The sequence below is a fragment of the Apiospora kogelbergensis genome (genome assembly GCF_038363985.1).
Source record: "Apiospora kogelbergensis strain CBS 113332 chromosome Unknown utg000009l_segment0_segment0, whole genome shotgun sequence".
NCBI lineage: Eukaryota > Fungi > Ascomycota > Sordariomycetes > Amphisphaeriales > Apiosporaceae > Apiospora > Apiospora kogelbergensis.
The window spans coordinates 1,442,582-1,455,118 of NW_027117426.1; the positions used below are offsets into that span (position 1 = coordinate 1,442,582).

Here is a 12,537-nt window from a genome sequence, read left to right on the forward strand (position 1 = left end):
GGTGCTTTCGTTTTGTCGTGGGCGTGTAAGATCATTTGCCTTTTCGTTTTTGCTCGAGGAACAGCACCTTTTTCCGCACTAGAGGGACGAGGACGTTAGCCAGCAGGAACATTGGCCGACAGAGTAGACGATTGGGCCTGAGCTCGGGAGCAAATCGTACCGATTGGATCGTATTTGAGCATGCTCATGGGCCGTGCCACGCGAGGCCGTGTGAATGAGTAGAAAAATCCTGTCATGGCCATGGACAGGAGGCGCACGTTGATCATGCGAGCCTTGGCTGTGTGATTTGGTCGCGAAGTCAGCAGTGATGGCTATTTCGCCTTGGGTGCCGAGAGGCAGCTACGTACGTTTCTTCGCCATGTTGGGCAATGTCTTCAGTCAATGGCCCGAACCGAGGTATGCGACAATGATCGAAAGTCCGGTTCGTAGCTTTGCAATGGCGATGGAATTTTGGTGGAGCTTGCCAAAAGGTGTGGCTTGAGGGGCAGTCGTGGGCCGTGGATGACATAGCCGGCCAAGCCACATTCTCGCAGCTGTTGTGGCTTGGCCGAACAGCTCCCACCTGTCCACCTGAACATCCACCCGACTCAGGGTCCTACTTGGACTTGAAACAAAGTGTGGCTCCAAACTGCCCCTGGCTTTCAGCCAATTGATAGGTAAGAGTACCTATGATTGATGGAACTCGGTTCGCGTAAAACATCTGGCCATTTCCGCCGAACAACACATATTAGTACGGACAACGGAGCCTCAACAGCGGGCTGTTGAAATATTTCTGTCTCCGTGTTGAGCTCAATTTGTTGAAGTCGAGTCCCTGAATCATTCGGGCTGTTGGTGTAATTTGCGTCGTATTCTTTGTCCTTGATCTTTCTCATCCATTCATTCTTGCACTCGCCATGGCGCCTCGCACACGGTCGTCGAAGAAGGAGGCGCGGAAGGAGGAGGAGCCTCCGTCAATAGACCCCAACTCGTCATTCACCCCAGAAAGTTTCGAGCGCGAGTTGAAGCAGCTCAAGGAACAAGCCCAAACGGAGACTTGGTCAAAATGGCTTCTTGAACAGGGCCAGGTCTACGGCAAGGCTGCTTCGCTGCTGTCCATCCTTGGCGTGTATGCCAATGTGTCCCAGTTGGCCCTCTCCCCCGTCTATGGCGGCATCCCTTCGGCGATATGGCACAATTATGTCTTGATGGCGGCAGCCTTTGTCGGCTGGGCTGGAAACCTGTTTTTCAAACGGAACCTGCCTCTCAAGACGTGGCTGATGCTGCCCCTGGTTGCTACCTACATCCCCATGGTGCAATTCTATCTGTTCAAATTGAGCGGCGCTCTGACAGCTCATTGGGGTCCGTTGGTGACCGAGGCCCTGACCTTGTTCCCCCTCATGACCTTGACCGTGGCCAGTGTGGCTGACGTCTTGGAGGCTCTCGACCTCTCGGGCTTGCCCAAATGGGCGGCAGACGCTGCCCCCGGTTTCGGCTCCTACGGAGTATACAAGTTTGCCGAGATGCTTTCTGCGGATCAATTGGGAAGCCACATCGGCAAGTCCATCATCTCAACCCGAGTCGGCCTGGAGTTGGTTCTGGCAGGGACTTACACAGTAATGGCACCCTCGAAGTATCTGCTGTTCACCATCCCTGCGTTGCTACACACTGCCTTCCTCAACACGCATCTCATGACCCCCATGGCGACGCAAGCTCTCAACGCCTCCTTGGGCGCACAGCAGTGGGAATTGCTCGACAGACGCGAGTCGTTAACAGGCTACATGTCGGTGCTGGAAAGCCACGAATTGGGTTTCAAGGTTATGAGATGTGACCATAGTCTCCTCGGCGGCGAATGGACGCATTTGGAGAAGCCGATCGTGGCAGAGCCTATCTACGCCGTGTTCACTATGCTAGAAGCCGTACGTCTTGTGAAGGTCGAAAAGAAGGTTCCCGATAGCCAGGCCAAAGCACTGAATATGTGAGTTGTTTCTTGCCCGCCGGGGATGCGCATGTACTAAACATTTCTCAAGCGGTCTCGGGATTGGGACGTCTCCATCGGCCATGATTGCCCATGGAATTGACACCACCATCGTGGAAATCGACCCCGTCGTCTATGAATATGCTGTCAAGTATTTCGGGCTCCCTGCTAACCACACCGCCGTGATCGAGGATGCGGTTACTTACACTGCCCGAGCTGCATTGGATACACCTGAGCAGTATGACTATATCCTTCATGATGTTTTCACGGGTGGAGCTGAGCCTATCCCACTCTTCACGCTGGAGTTCCTGCAGTCTCTGAATGCTCTCCTCAAGCCAGATGGCGTTATTGCTATTGTAAGTTAACAATTTCCCCCGCGGACTGCCAATCATCCCTAACAAATCCCCAGAACTATGCCGGCGACTTCCTGCTGCCCCCTCTCAGCACCGTGATGAAGACTATCAGAGAGGTCTTCCCCTCATGTCGCGTGTTCCGCGAATCACCGCAACCATCCCAGGAGGAAATTGAAAAGAACGGGCAAGATTTCGACAATGTTGTAGTCTTCTGCAGGAAGACGGAAAAGAAGATTGCGTTTAGACATGCACTTGACAGAGACTTTCTCCAAAGCAAAGCGCGAGCTCAGTTCATGGTGCCGCGGCACGAAGTCCCAGAGTCGGCTTTCTTGAGCGGCGATAAAGTCGGCTTGGTGCGAAACAACCAGACGGACGTCCTGGTCAAGCATCACGACCAGACAGCGCTCGGTCACTGGGCAGTTATGCGTACCGTCCTACCTAAGGAGATTTGGGAGAGCTGGTAAGCGGAAGCCGTGAAGATGACAAGAAACGCTGGGTTGTTGTATATATCACAGTCGTGCCGTTGTTTTGGATTGATTGGTTTGGTCTTGGGGCTACGGATAAGAAAATGTATGCCGCGAGACAATGTGGACTGTATATGAAATTGGGCTGAGAAGTCAGATCCCGTTTTTACCCATGGGTGCGAACATGAAGTCATCCCACATTGAGCGCAACTTTGGGAGCGGATTTATGGTTGAAATATAATCAGCAAATTACACGCTCGCCCACCCTCGTCAAATGGTCCGCTCAATCTCTCGTCGAACGGGGGTCATTTGCGTCCCTGCACCACGCCACGTTGCAGCACAAGAGCACGTACCAAACCCACTCATGCATGGCCATGAACAAAATGACAGGAAGACGAGACCCAGTCAGTAACTAACGTTGGCTCTGGATCGATTATATATAGTATCCGACGTCCCGCGCTAGGTCCGTCAAAGCCTCACGATGTTTATATGTACATGGAATTATTGGACTTTCTACTCACTTTCCATGGGCGAAAACAATAACAACGACGGCTGCAACTACGATGTCATCGTGATCGGCTCGGGTCTAGCTGGCATAAGCGCAGCTCGAGAAGCCCTCGAGCATGATGAAACACTTACAGTACTCCTGATAGACGAAAATGGCACCGCCACATGCACCGGCGGCGATTTGGAGCTGCTCAAGCGCAACGATAAGACCAGTGCTGAAATACGGGCATGGTTGCAGAGATGCCAAGGCGCTGCCGCCCAGGACAAGGAGAGCTCTCTGTACCGCCGGCTGCTGTGTGTGGCGTGGCCGTTTCGACACGGACGAAGAAATTGGAGGAGGGAGAGGAAGAGGAAGAGAGCCGGCACCCCCGACGCCTCCGAGTCGTTGCTTGAGGGCGAGAGGGCGCGAGAGGGCGCGAGCGAAGGCCCGCTACTGCGACTGGAGTACCGACCGGCCTGCCGGGTCGTGCGATTGGTTTGCGGACATGATGGGGGAGCGGAGACGCTGTCGGAAAAGGATGATAACAAAGCAGTGACTGGTGTCGAGTGCAATGTCCTTCCGCGTGCTACCGACCACCGCCGTCGAGTTCTCAAACAATACCTGCGACGCCTCACTAAGCGCACAATCCCGCATCGTAAAAGCGGTGCTACGGCTGTACAGGTGTCGCCGAAGCGCATTTTCTACCGCGCCCGTGTAGGTGTCGTGCTGGCGACGGGAAACCCTAACACATCGTGTAGCGACGACGACAACCAGCAGCTGATGTTGGGCTCGGATTCGGACGGCGACAGCCCGGGCGTCGAGCTGGCCCGACAGGTCGGAGGCGCCGTGGCCTTCATCTCTTGCTACGTAGACGATGATCCAAAGGGGCCATCGTCTTCGCCTTCGTCGACTAAGCCGCCGCCGCTAGCCCGCGCGCACATGTGCGGGATCGCAGTCAGCCGGGCGACGGGCCAGCGCTTCGCTGCTGAGGACCTGCATACGGACGTTTTTACCAAGGAGCTGAGACGAAAGGCGGACGGGGAGGCCTTCCTCGTCCTCGATGCGCGGCAATGGGCCCTGGCAAAAAGAAGATAAAGAAGGAGAAGAAAAAGGAGAAAAAAGAGAAGCGAAAGACGGGGGAGCCCAAGGACGAACGAAAGCAGGATCAGCAGCATTCCACCCAACCTCACCAAAAAGCAAAGACGCTTGACGCTCTGGCGCAGAAGATCGGCGTCGACGCAGACGGGCTGGGCAAGGCCGTCAGCACATACAACGAGGCAATCCGCGCGGGCGGCCAGGACGCGTTCCGCAAGTCGCCGGAGCATTGCCGCGCCGTCCTCAAACGGGCGCCGTTCTACGCGCTGGACATCTCGGCGCCGCTGGAGCGGGGTCGATCGCCGACGCCCAGGAGGAGGACGAGTCTAGTCGAGCTGATCCGGGTCGACGAGGGTTCCGGCATTGTGCTGGACGCGGAGGGGCGGCAGATTCGGGGGCTGTACGCTGCGGGGCGGTGTGCGACGGTGAGCAGCGGCAGTGACCATTGCAGTGGTCTTGCCGCTGCACCTGTGAAGCCGCTAGATGGAAAGTCTAGTGTCGGGCCCGGTAGCCCTGCGGACTGTGCCAGTTCGGGCCGGAGGGCTGGAGGGCATGCTGCTGCCGCTTCCAGGGCAAAGAACCGGTCTTCGGGCGAGAGCGATACAGTGGCTAAGGGCTAGTCGACGTTGAAGCAATGGTGCTCAAAGGCCAGTCCGCGATGCAGACCGTCTGATAGACAGTCATCAGAGCTAATATGGCATTCAAAATATAGCCCAACTGCATAATTGGGGTCTTTTTCATGCACGCCAATATGGTGGATAGGGGCAAGATACATCAGCTTTCAGGGCGAAAAGTGAACTGTACACAAAAAGATAATTGTAATAATAATAATAATAATAATAATAATAATAATAATAATAGAACACTCTATACTGACCCGGTCACTTCTATTGTCTATATGCCATTTTTGGAAGTTGCTTTTTGACACACAGCCGACTAATGCGCCGTTTCTCCCCTCTACGCTTTTAGGTACCATTTCCCAGCTCATACCATATAGTTAAATTTTTCTCTTGACCAAACCCTTGAAGAAGTCGAAACTGTTCTCGTCGCTCTGCAGAGCCCACATCTTGCCCGACCCAATCTCCTCCGCTCGTAACATGCCCCAGTCCCTCGTGATACCGACAATGCGGGCCTTGACACCTCCCTCGGCCTCGAGCGTGACCTCCTGGCGCCCGTGCAGCCAGTGCTGGTAGTAAGTGTGCTCGAGCTCGGCGGTAAATCCCTTGCGGACGAAGAGCTTATATAGCGCCTCGAGGCGCGTGAGGATGCGGGCGACGAGCCGCTCGATCCGGAAGGGGGCGAGGTGGGACGGCAGCAGGGCGTCCAGCGACGTGGTGGGGCGCCCGTTCGTCGTGTTGATGCCGATGCCCAGGACGATCTGGTAGGCGCCGTCTGAGTAGGCGCAGTTGGCCAGTATGCCGCCGATCTTGACGTACGTCCCAGGGGTGTCCGCCCTGGGGTCCAGGGCGTAGATGTCGTTGGGCCACTTCAGCTTGACGGGCACCTCGGCGTAGCCCTTGTCGTAGCTCTTGACCGCCTGCACGATGGCGATGGCGGCCAGGTACTGGATGAAGACTATGGGCCTCGTGGGTGCAAGATGGGCGGGGTGGTTGATTACGGTCGACATGATGAGGGACCCGGCGGGCGAGACCCAGACATTGTTGCCACGGCCGCGGCCGGCCACCTGCGTCGTGGCCGTCAAGGTGAAGCCGTCTGGCAGTTTCGACAGGAGGCTATAGTTCTTCTCCAGAAGAGTGTTCGTACTCGTGACGACTTCTCCATACATCAGGTGATTTCCCCATTCGTCCGCATCTGCTTCCCTCTCGCGATAGTCCCGGAGTCCCGCGTAAAAGGCGTGGTGGTTGAAGTAGGGGGTTTCCTTGGTGTCAGGCCAGGCACTCTCGTGTACCACTACTCGCTTCGTTATGGTAGAGTAGTCGACAATGCCGACCTCTTCCTCTTTCGGAGGCTCGCCGTTTGTGTCCGGCAAGGCCTCGTTCAACTCGTGCGTAGACCATCTGGTCTCTGCTTTTCGAGATGGAAAGTATCCTGCTCGCCCTTGATGAACTCTTCGCCGTCCTTCCGCGTGATTACATCCTCTAGAGAGTGCAGCAGTATTTCCACTTCCCCTTTGGTCAGCGACGACAGGTGAAGTTTCGACAGCGAAGGCACAGCAGACGTCTCCGGGCTCACCTCTAGGCCCAGCTTAGCCAGGCAGGCTTTGAGAAAACTGGTTCGCACGTCATCCGTAGCCTTGAGGGTCGCTATCAGCTCGTCGTAGCCCGGAACATCATACTGCTTGCTGAGGTTGGCGGGGGAGAACTCGGGGTGAGGACCGGACAGCAACGCGCTCCCCAGACCGACTTTGCAATGCACAAGCGCAGCGTTCTCCTCGCCGCCGTCCACGTCCAGGTCGGCGGCATACGATGCAAGCACATCGACGTCGTCGCCGAATTTGCCGCCAAGTGGCACGAACACACCGCCACCGTTGTAGTAGGTCGTGACTTCGTCCGGCACCACCCCTGCGCTCTTAAAGGTGTCCTTCCGGACATTGAGCTTGATGGCCTTGGCACCCTTCTCGCTGTGATATTGGAACCCCTTGAAGGCGCCACCGCGACAGATTCCCGGGAAGAAGGCTAACTCCCTGGACCCGACGACTTCCATGGGTTTGTTGCCGACCTCAAACTCGCACTTCTTGCTGCCGTAGTAGGCGCCGGCGCAGAATCCCAGATAGGCGCCGCCTCGGCGGACGTATTCGGCGATGATGGCGTTCCCCTGGCCGTTCAGGATGCGGCAGTAGCCCAAGTCGGCACCCCCGGGAAAGACGATGAGGGCGCAGGATGGACCCCAGGGCTCCTTGAGCAGGGTGTTCTCGGTGATGGGTATGACGGCATAATTGGGGGATAGCATGCGTCGCAACGTGTAAATGGCGTGCTTCACAGATTCAATGGTGGACCCAGTCCCCGTATAGACCAGAACATTGAGCTTACGAGTCGGTGCCATGATGCCGGTCCGGACTTGGATGACGAACGATGAGAGAGCCAATGATAGATGTGAGTCAGAGAGACTGGAGGGTGCGGGGAGGCTTTTTAGTTATCTTCACGAAACATCTTTTATTAGTTGTGATACCTCATCTGAGACCGACTACCGAGCGGGCGGTCGGGGCAAATAATTATGGTCCGTGGGGGGTGACTGACTATCCATCAAATCCACAGCCGCCGCACGCCGCTTACCTTGCAAGCCGCTACCTGCTAAGGTTAATACACCAAACCAAACGTACGAGAGACAAACCATCCACCACATCATACTGCCTTGCGTGGAAAAGAACACGACAACATGTCCAACGAGGAAAAGAACAAGACCGCGCAGAGTCCCCAGGACGACGACGACGAGCCGGATGAGTGGTGAGCGTCTATACTGTGACGTTGCAAAAGCTGCATATGTTGAGCTGACAGGCCTGCTTCTCATGCAGGGACAAGCGAATCTTCAGCACGGGATGTGCAGGTACGCATCAAGAACCCATGCCACCAACCCAGAAATCCAAGGACTGACACAGAGAAACCCAACCTGTAGATGAGAATGCCAAGATGACCGACTGCTACTACGAGAAGAAGGACTGGCGCCAGTGCAAGAAAGAGGTGAGCCCTGTTGTACTGATTCTACCCGTTCAATCATGGCCCGGACTAACAATCGACTGTTCCGCCCAACCCAAGATGGAGGTGTTCCGAGAATGTTGGAAAAAACACCACAACGACGAGCGGACGTCTATGAAGGATGCCTGATACTAGTCTTAATACTTGATGGAAACCCCCATTCCACCAGCTGTACATAATCTTCGATGCCCATCACTGCGTGGGTAAACGTAACTGAGTAATTAGAAACATGCCGTTTCCAACAACCGTTTTTGGTAGCAGCTGGGCTGTTTCATAGGCCAGGCATCGGCCCGCTAACACCCGCCGCCGAGAGGGCCGCTAGCACCGTCCAATCCCTGGGCCCTGGCGCCTGGGGGGGGGCAACAAACATCGAAAATTTGGAGACGAATCATTGACTTGGAACCCGACATTGGGATTCTCTCTTCTCACCATCTTCGACAGCAACCTCAAATCATGGCGTCTCGAACCCCCACCTGCTTGCGCATTGCGTCGCGCCAACTCGGCCTTTCATCCAGAGCTTCCACCCGAAGCGTAGGCTCATTCTCCAAGACGAGACAGTACCCTGCGAGCACCGCACCCAGAGCCGCCGCAGCCACCACGTCGACCGCCTCCAAACCCGCGACCTCGGCCTCCAGATCCACGCCGTCCCCCCGCTTCCAAGCCGGCCGCCACCTCCAGCACAGCCAGCACGACCCCCTCGTCCTCCAAAATTGCCTCCTCCGCGTCGCCGCCCGTCCGCGACCCCATCCCCGCCGTGTCGGGGGTGCCGCTCCCCGACGCCCAGCCGACGGGCAGCGACGGCCAGAAGCCCATCGACTGGTCGTCGTCGTACCACGGCTTGGGCACGTCGACCTTTGAGCCCGAGGTCGCCACCGTCCTGCAGGCGCCCCTCGACGAGGACGACATCGAGGTCAAGCCCGACGGCATCATCTACCTGCCCGAGATCAAGTACCGCCGCGTGCTCAACGCCGCCTTCGGCCCCGGCGGCTGGGGCCTGGCCCCGCGCGGCGACCTCGTCGTGCAGGAACGCCTGGTCAGCCGGGACTACGCCTTGATCGTACACGGACGGTAGGTGCTTTTCTTTCTTACCCCTCCATCCCTATGCCCAAGTTTGATTGCATAAACTAACTGTGCTCTCTCCACAACACAACAGATTCGTTGGCCAAGCCCGCGGCGAGCAGCAATACTTCAATGAGGACGGCATTTCCACAGCGGCCGAGGGCTGCAAGTCCAACGCCCTGATGCGGTGCTGCAAGGACTTGGGCATCGCCTCGGAGCTGTGGGACCCGCGCTTCATCCGCAAGTTCATGAAGGCGCATGCCCAGCAGATCTGGGTCGAGCACGTCGTTACCAAGAAGAAGAAGCAGATCTGGCTGCGCAAGGACGATGATGTCCGGTACCCCTTCAAGAAGACAGCATAGATGGTGGAAGCGGAACTCGACAAAAAGCAAAAGAGAACCAACCGAGCCAGCTGAGGAATTGAGCGGGCGGCGAGAATGGCAGCGTTTGATGTGCTATTACAATATCTTGACATCACATAGACTGGCATGAACAAGCGGAGAGAGAACGTGTGAGGATATACAAATTGTCTGGGCACGAGAATGTCCAGAGGTGCTTGTAGGATGGGATATATACCCCGAAGGATTGTACCATGAGATGAAACCGAGGAGAAGAAACAGCGGTGAATCCAACCAGGTTACGGCCAGAACCAGACGGGTTTAGTTTCCTAGGTTCAGATGTCCTAGGCCATGACGCTATTAGAGAAGCCATGGTCGGATGTAGTCGTATTGGACCATAGAATAACGATACAACAGCACCCCTCAAACAAGGCACATCGCTTGGCAAGAAGTCGCGAGGATCTCCACGACACAAATGCAGTATCGCCACTCCACCTCAGCCCCCTTGCGGCCACCTGAATCTAGTAATGTTTTTGCCCCTTACGGGGGAAAGGGGCTGACTTCTTAGAACCTATCGAAAGACGCTTCGCCCGAAACTCCTAATCCATAACCCTGTGGCCGTTAATGCGGTATTCGTGTGAAAGCGTCACCTGTCATCGTGTGATCCAATAGCCGTTCTAAGGCTGTTCAACACCAGAGCTCTGGCCTCTCGCAGGGGAATCGTTTGCCGGCGTAGCTGCGCCTGTTGATCCTCCCCTACAGTGCCCCATCCCAGAAAGCTCCAACCGGCACGACCATTGTTAGACCCTGGAGTCGAAGCTTCGGCACGCCGGCGGAGGCCGTTCTCGTCCTCCTCGCTTGCGCTCTCGGCCTCGATCTTCTCAAAATCGACCTCGCTCCGGCTCTTGCTGAGCGCGCTCCCACACGCTGTGCCCGCTCGGTGGTCTCTCGAGGCTACTTCCTCCGTTGTTATGGTTGTTGTCAGCGCCGTCGAGGCTTATGCTCGCAGGTTTGCCGCGGTCGTTGTCCTCGCCGCGCTGGAGGGCCTTAGCCTCTCGATCTAACGCATTGAGCATGAAGGCCAGACGCTCCCGCTGCGAAGCGATGAAGCTAATCTTCTCCTGTGATCCACGGATGTTGTCCGGGATCAATGTCCCGCTCGCAGTCATGGGGTTGGCCGCGCCCGAGCCTTGTACGCCGCGTATCGCCACACCGGACGAGGAGCCGCCTGCTGAGGCCAGAGCGCTGGCGCCCGTCGCCGCACTCACAGCCCCGGCCAGGAGGTTGTAGAACTCGGTCCCCGCGTTCCCTGCGCTCTGGGACGTCCAGCGTGTAGCCGGCACGCTGAACCTAGCGAGCAGTGCTTGTGTGTAGCCTTGAGGCGCGGCCTTGGCGCGCACTTCCATGGCGGTCGGCTCGCTGGGCGGCATGCCGAGCATCTTCGTCTTGACCAGCTCGATGGCCTGGCGCAGGTAGGCCATGCCGGCGGTCCTGAGTCTATCGTGGGCGCTTGCGATGAAGTCCTCGATCTGGGTCTCGTTCTCCTCGAGGTACGGGTGGAGGTAGGTCTCGTAGAGGTAGCGCGCGCCCTGGGTCTGCGGCAGGACCAGGTACAGCAGGAATCCGAGGCGTATGTAGCTGTAGAAGGGAACCCACCACAGGATAAACTCAAGCCACGACTCGGCGAGCAGGGCGCACGAGAGGACGGACCAGTACATCAGCCATGGCGTCAGCTGGGTCGGATCCGATGTCTTGAGGGCTTTGTAGGAGGCGAATAGGGGGAAGAGGAACGAGGCGATTGAGCTGCGCAGATCATGGTGTTAGTTGCATCACCAGTGCCATTGCATCATCGACGAGGGTAGCATACGAGAGGAGCTTGGGGATTAGGTCGAACATCTTGGGACGTCTGTTCTCGATGGCCGAAGGAAGCAGAGGTCGGGGGTCGCCTGCCGCAATGCGATTGTTCAAGGGGGAAAGGAGAGATGAGGGAGGAAGATAGTGGGAGGAAGTCCCCGCCGATGCAAATAAGAAGGAAGGTGCAGGTCAAGTTCGGACGAGTCGGGCTCGGCGTCCTACGTAGTCGGACAGAGGAGAAGAGACGTGCGTGTGTGTGTGTAGTGCGGGCTTCTCGGCTACATTAGGTTTTAGCTATGAGGGCTTGACGACACAGAAAGCGATCCGAGATGGAAAGCGTGCGTGGGAGAATGACGGGGAGCGGCTTAAGGAGGTGGTGGTGGTGGTGGTAATGGTTGGTCGTGGTGGGCTCATCCGCCCAGCGGCCTTGAGGTGGGGGTGAAGTGAAGCTTACATGACATACATGCACCACTGCACCACTGCACCACTGCACCACTGCACCACTGCACCACTGCACCACTGCACCACGGATTGCTTGCACCGTTAATGCGGAACAGTAATGCTGCTGCTGCTGCTGGGGAGGAATGCTTGTAAGTCAGTCAGTCAGTCAGTCAGTCAGCCCCCGGGATGTCGAGGAGAGGAATGGGGGAGCACGAGACGCTTGCAGGGTCTCTCAGCTGAGGGGTGGGCTCAGGTGGTGCGAATAGAGGGGCAACTGGGCTGCCGGAAGGGGATCCCCAGATGGTTCGCTTGCATGACCTGGTCGCTGCCGTGCCCCACGTTGTAGGTACTAACCGTACTATGTTACAGCAAGGGTCACTCGAGATGTGAAGACCTGACATTCTCGTCATTCCGTTCTGGCGGCCAACACGTTGCATCAAGAAACAGGATGCCGATTTGCAAAGCTACGGCGCCCTCTCCAAGTCTATTACGCGTTCTTTCAGGCTCTCCCCAATCCAGGGAAATGCTGCAGCCTGGCTAGGGGCAAGACACCTGACACTTCCGTCATATGCATACACTTACCAACGTCTGCAGATCCCGGAAGACTAACCTAATCACTGGGTCTGTTGCGGTAATTAAAAAGTGCGCACACTGACGGGGTTGTCTTATTATTATACCCTTGGTCCATTCATCCGTGGACAATCCTCGACGAGCCATACCAATGGCGTTAATGAGACTCATCAGCCCCGTGCGGTTTGGCAACCGGCTTGCGAGTGCCGAAGGATGCCATCCAAATCCGGGTTAGAATCTGCGAGCTGAAAACGGCATTTGGCCCCCAT

The 12,537-nt window shown here is 56.6% G+C and overlaps 6 protein-coding genes across 6 annotated transcripts; 3 read left to right on the forward strand and 3 right to left on the reverse strand.

The window, feature by feature from the left end:
* Nucleotides 1-14: 14 nt before the first annotated feature.
* Nucleotides 15-409, reverse strand: PG998_013513 (mitochondrial 54S ribosomal protein bL33m). Its single transcript, XM_066880329.1, has 3 exons — nt 348-409; nt 161-277; nt 15-78 (listed from the first exon to the last, which is right to left on the reverse strand). The coding sequence occupies exons 1-3, from the start codon at nt 358-360 to the stop codon at nt 32-34; spliced, it is 177 nt and encodes a 58-aa protein (XP_066724468.1). The 5' UTR covers nt 361-409; the 3' UTR covers nt 15-31.
* A 484-nt stretch (nt 410-893) lies between these two features.
* PG998_013514 (Spermine/spermidine synthase) lies at nt 894-2,771 on the forward strand (the record flags this gene model as incomplete). The annotated part of the gene is made up of 3 exons (XM_066880330.1): nt 894-1,954; nt 2,007-2,310; nt 2,364-2,771. The coding sequence occupies 3 exons, from the start codon at nt 894-896 to the stop codon at nt 2,769-2,771; spliced, it is 1,773 nt and encodes a 590-aa protein (XP_066724469.1).
* A 526-nt stretch (nt 2,772-3,297) lies between these two features.
* Nucleotides 3,298-4,973, forward strand: PG998_013515 (FAD binding domain-containing protein; the record flags this gene model as incomplete). Its single annotated transcript, XM_066880331.1, has 2 exons — nt 3,298-4,311; nt 4,350-4,973. 2 exons carry the CDS (start codon nt 3,298-3,300, stop codon nt 4,971-4,973), a joined length of 1,638 nt encoding a protein of 545 aa, XP_066724470.1.
* Nucleotides 4,974-5,350: 377 nt separating this feature from the next.
* On the reverse strand, nt 5,351-7,356 carry PG998_013516 (uncharacterized protein; the record flags this gene model as incomplete). The annotated part of the gene is made up of 2 exons (XM_066880332.1): nt 5,351-6,378; nt 6,411-7,356. The coding sequence occupies 2 exons, from the start codon at nt 7,354-7,356 to the stop codon at nt 5,351-5,353; spliced, it is 1,974 nt and encodes a 657-aa protein (XP_066724471.1).
* A 333-nt stretch (nt 7,357-7,689) lies between these two features.
* On the forward strand, nt 7,690-9,427 carry PG998_013517 (uncharacterized protein; the record flags this gene model as incomplete). The annotated part of the gene is made up of 5 exons (XM_066880333.1): nt 7,690-7,757; nt 7,826-7,857; nt 7,927-7,991; nt 8,542-9,074; nt 9,160-9,427. The coding sequence occupies 5 exons, from the start codon at nt 7,690-7,692 to the stop codon at nt 9,425-9,427; spliced, it is 966 nt and encodes a 321-aa protein (XP_066724472.1).
* An 857-nt stretch (nt 9,428-10,284) lies between these two features.
* Nucleotides 10,285-11,299, reverse strand: PG998_013518 (HVA22 family TB2/DP1 protein; the record flags this gene model as incomplete). Its single annotated transcript, XM_066880334.1, has 2 exons — nt 10,285-11,206; nt 11,271-11,299. The coding sequence occupies 2 exons, from the start codon at nt 11,297-11,299 to the stop codon at nt 10,285-10,287; spliced, it is 951 nt and encodes a 316-aa protein (XP_066724473.1).
* Between the last annotated feature and the right edge of the window lie 1,238 nt (nt 11,300-12,537).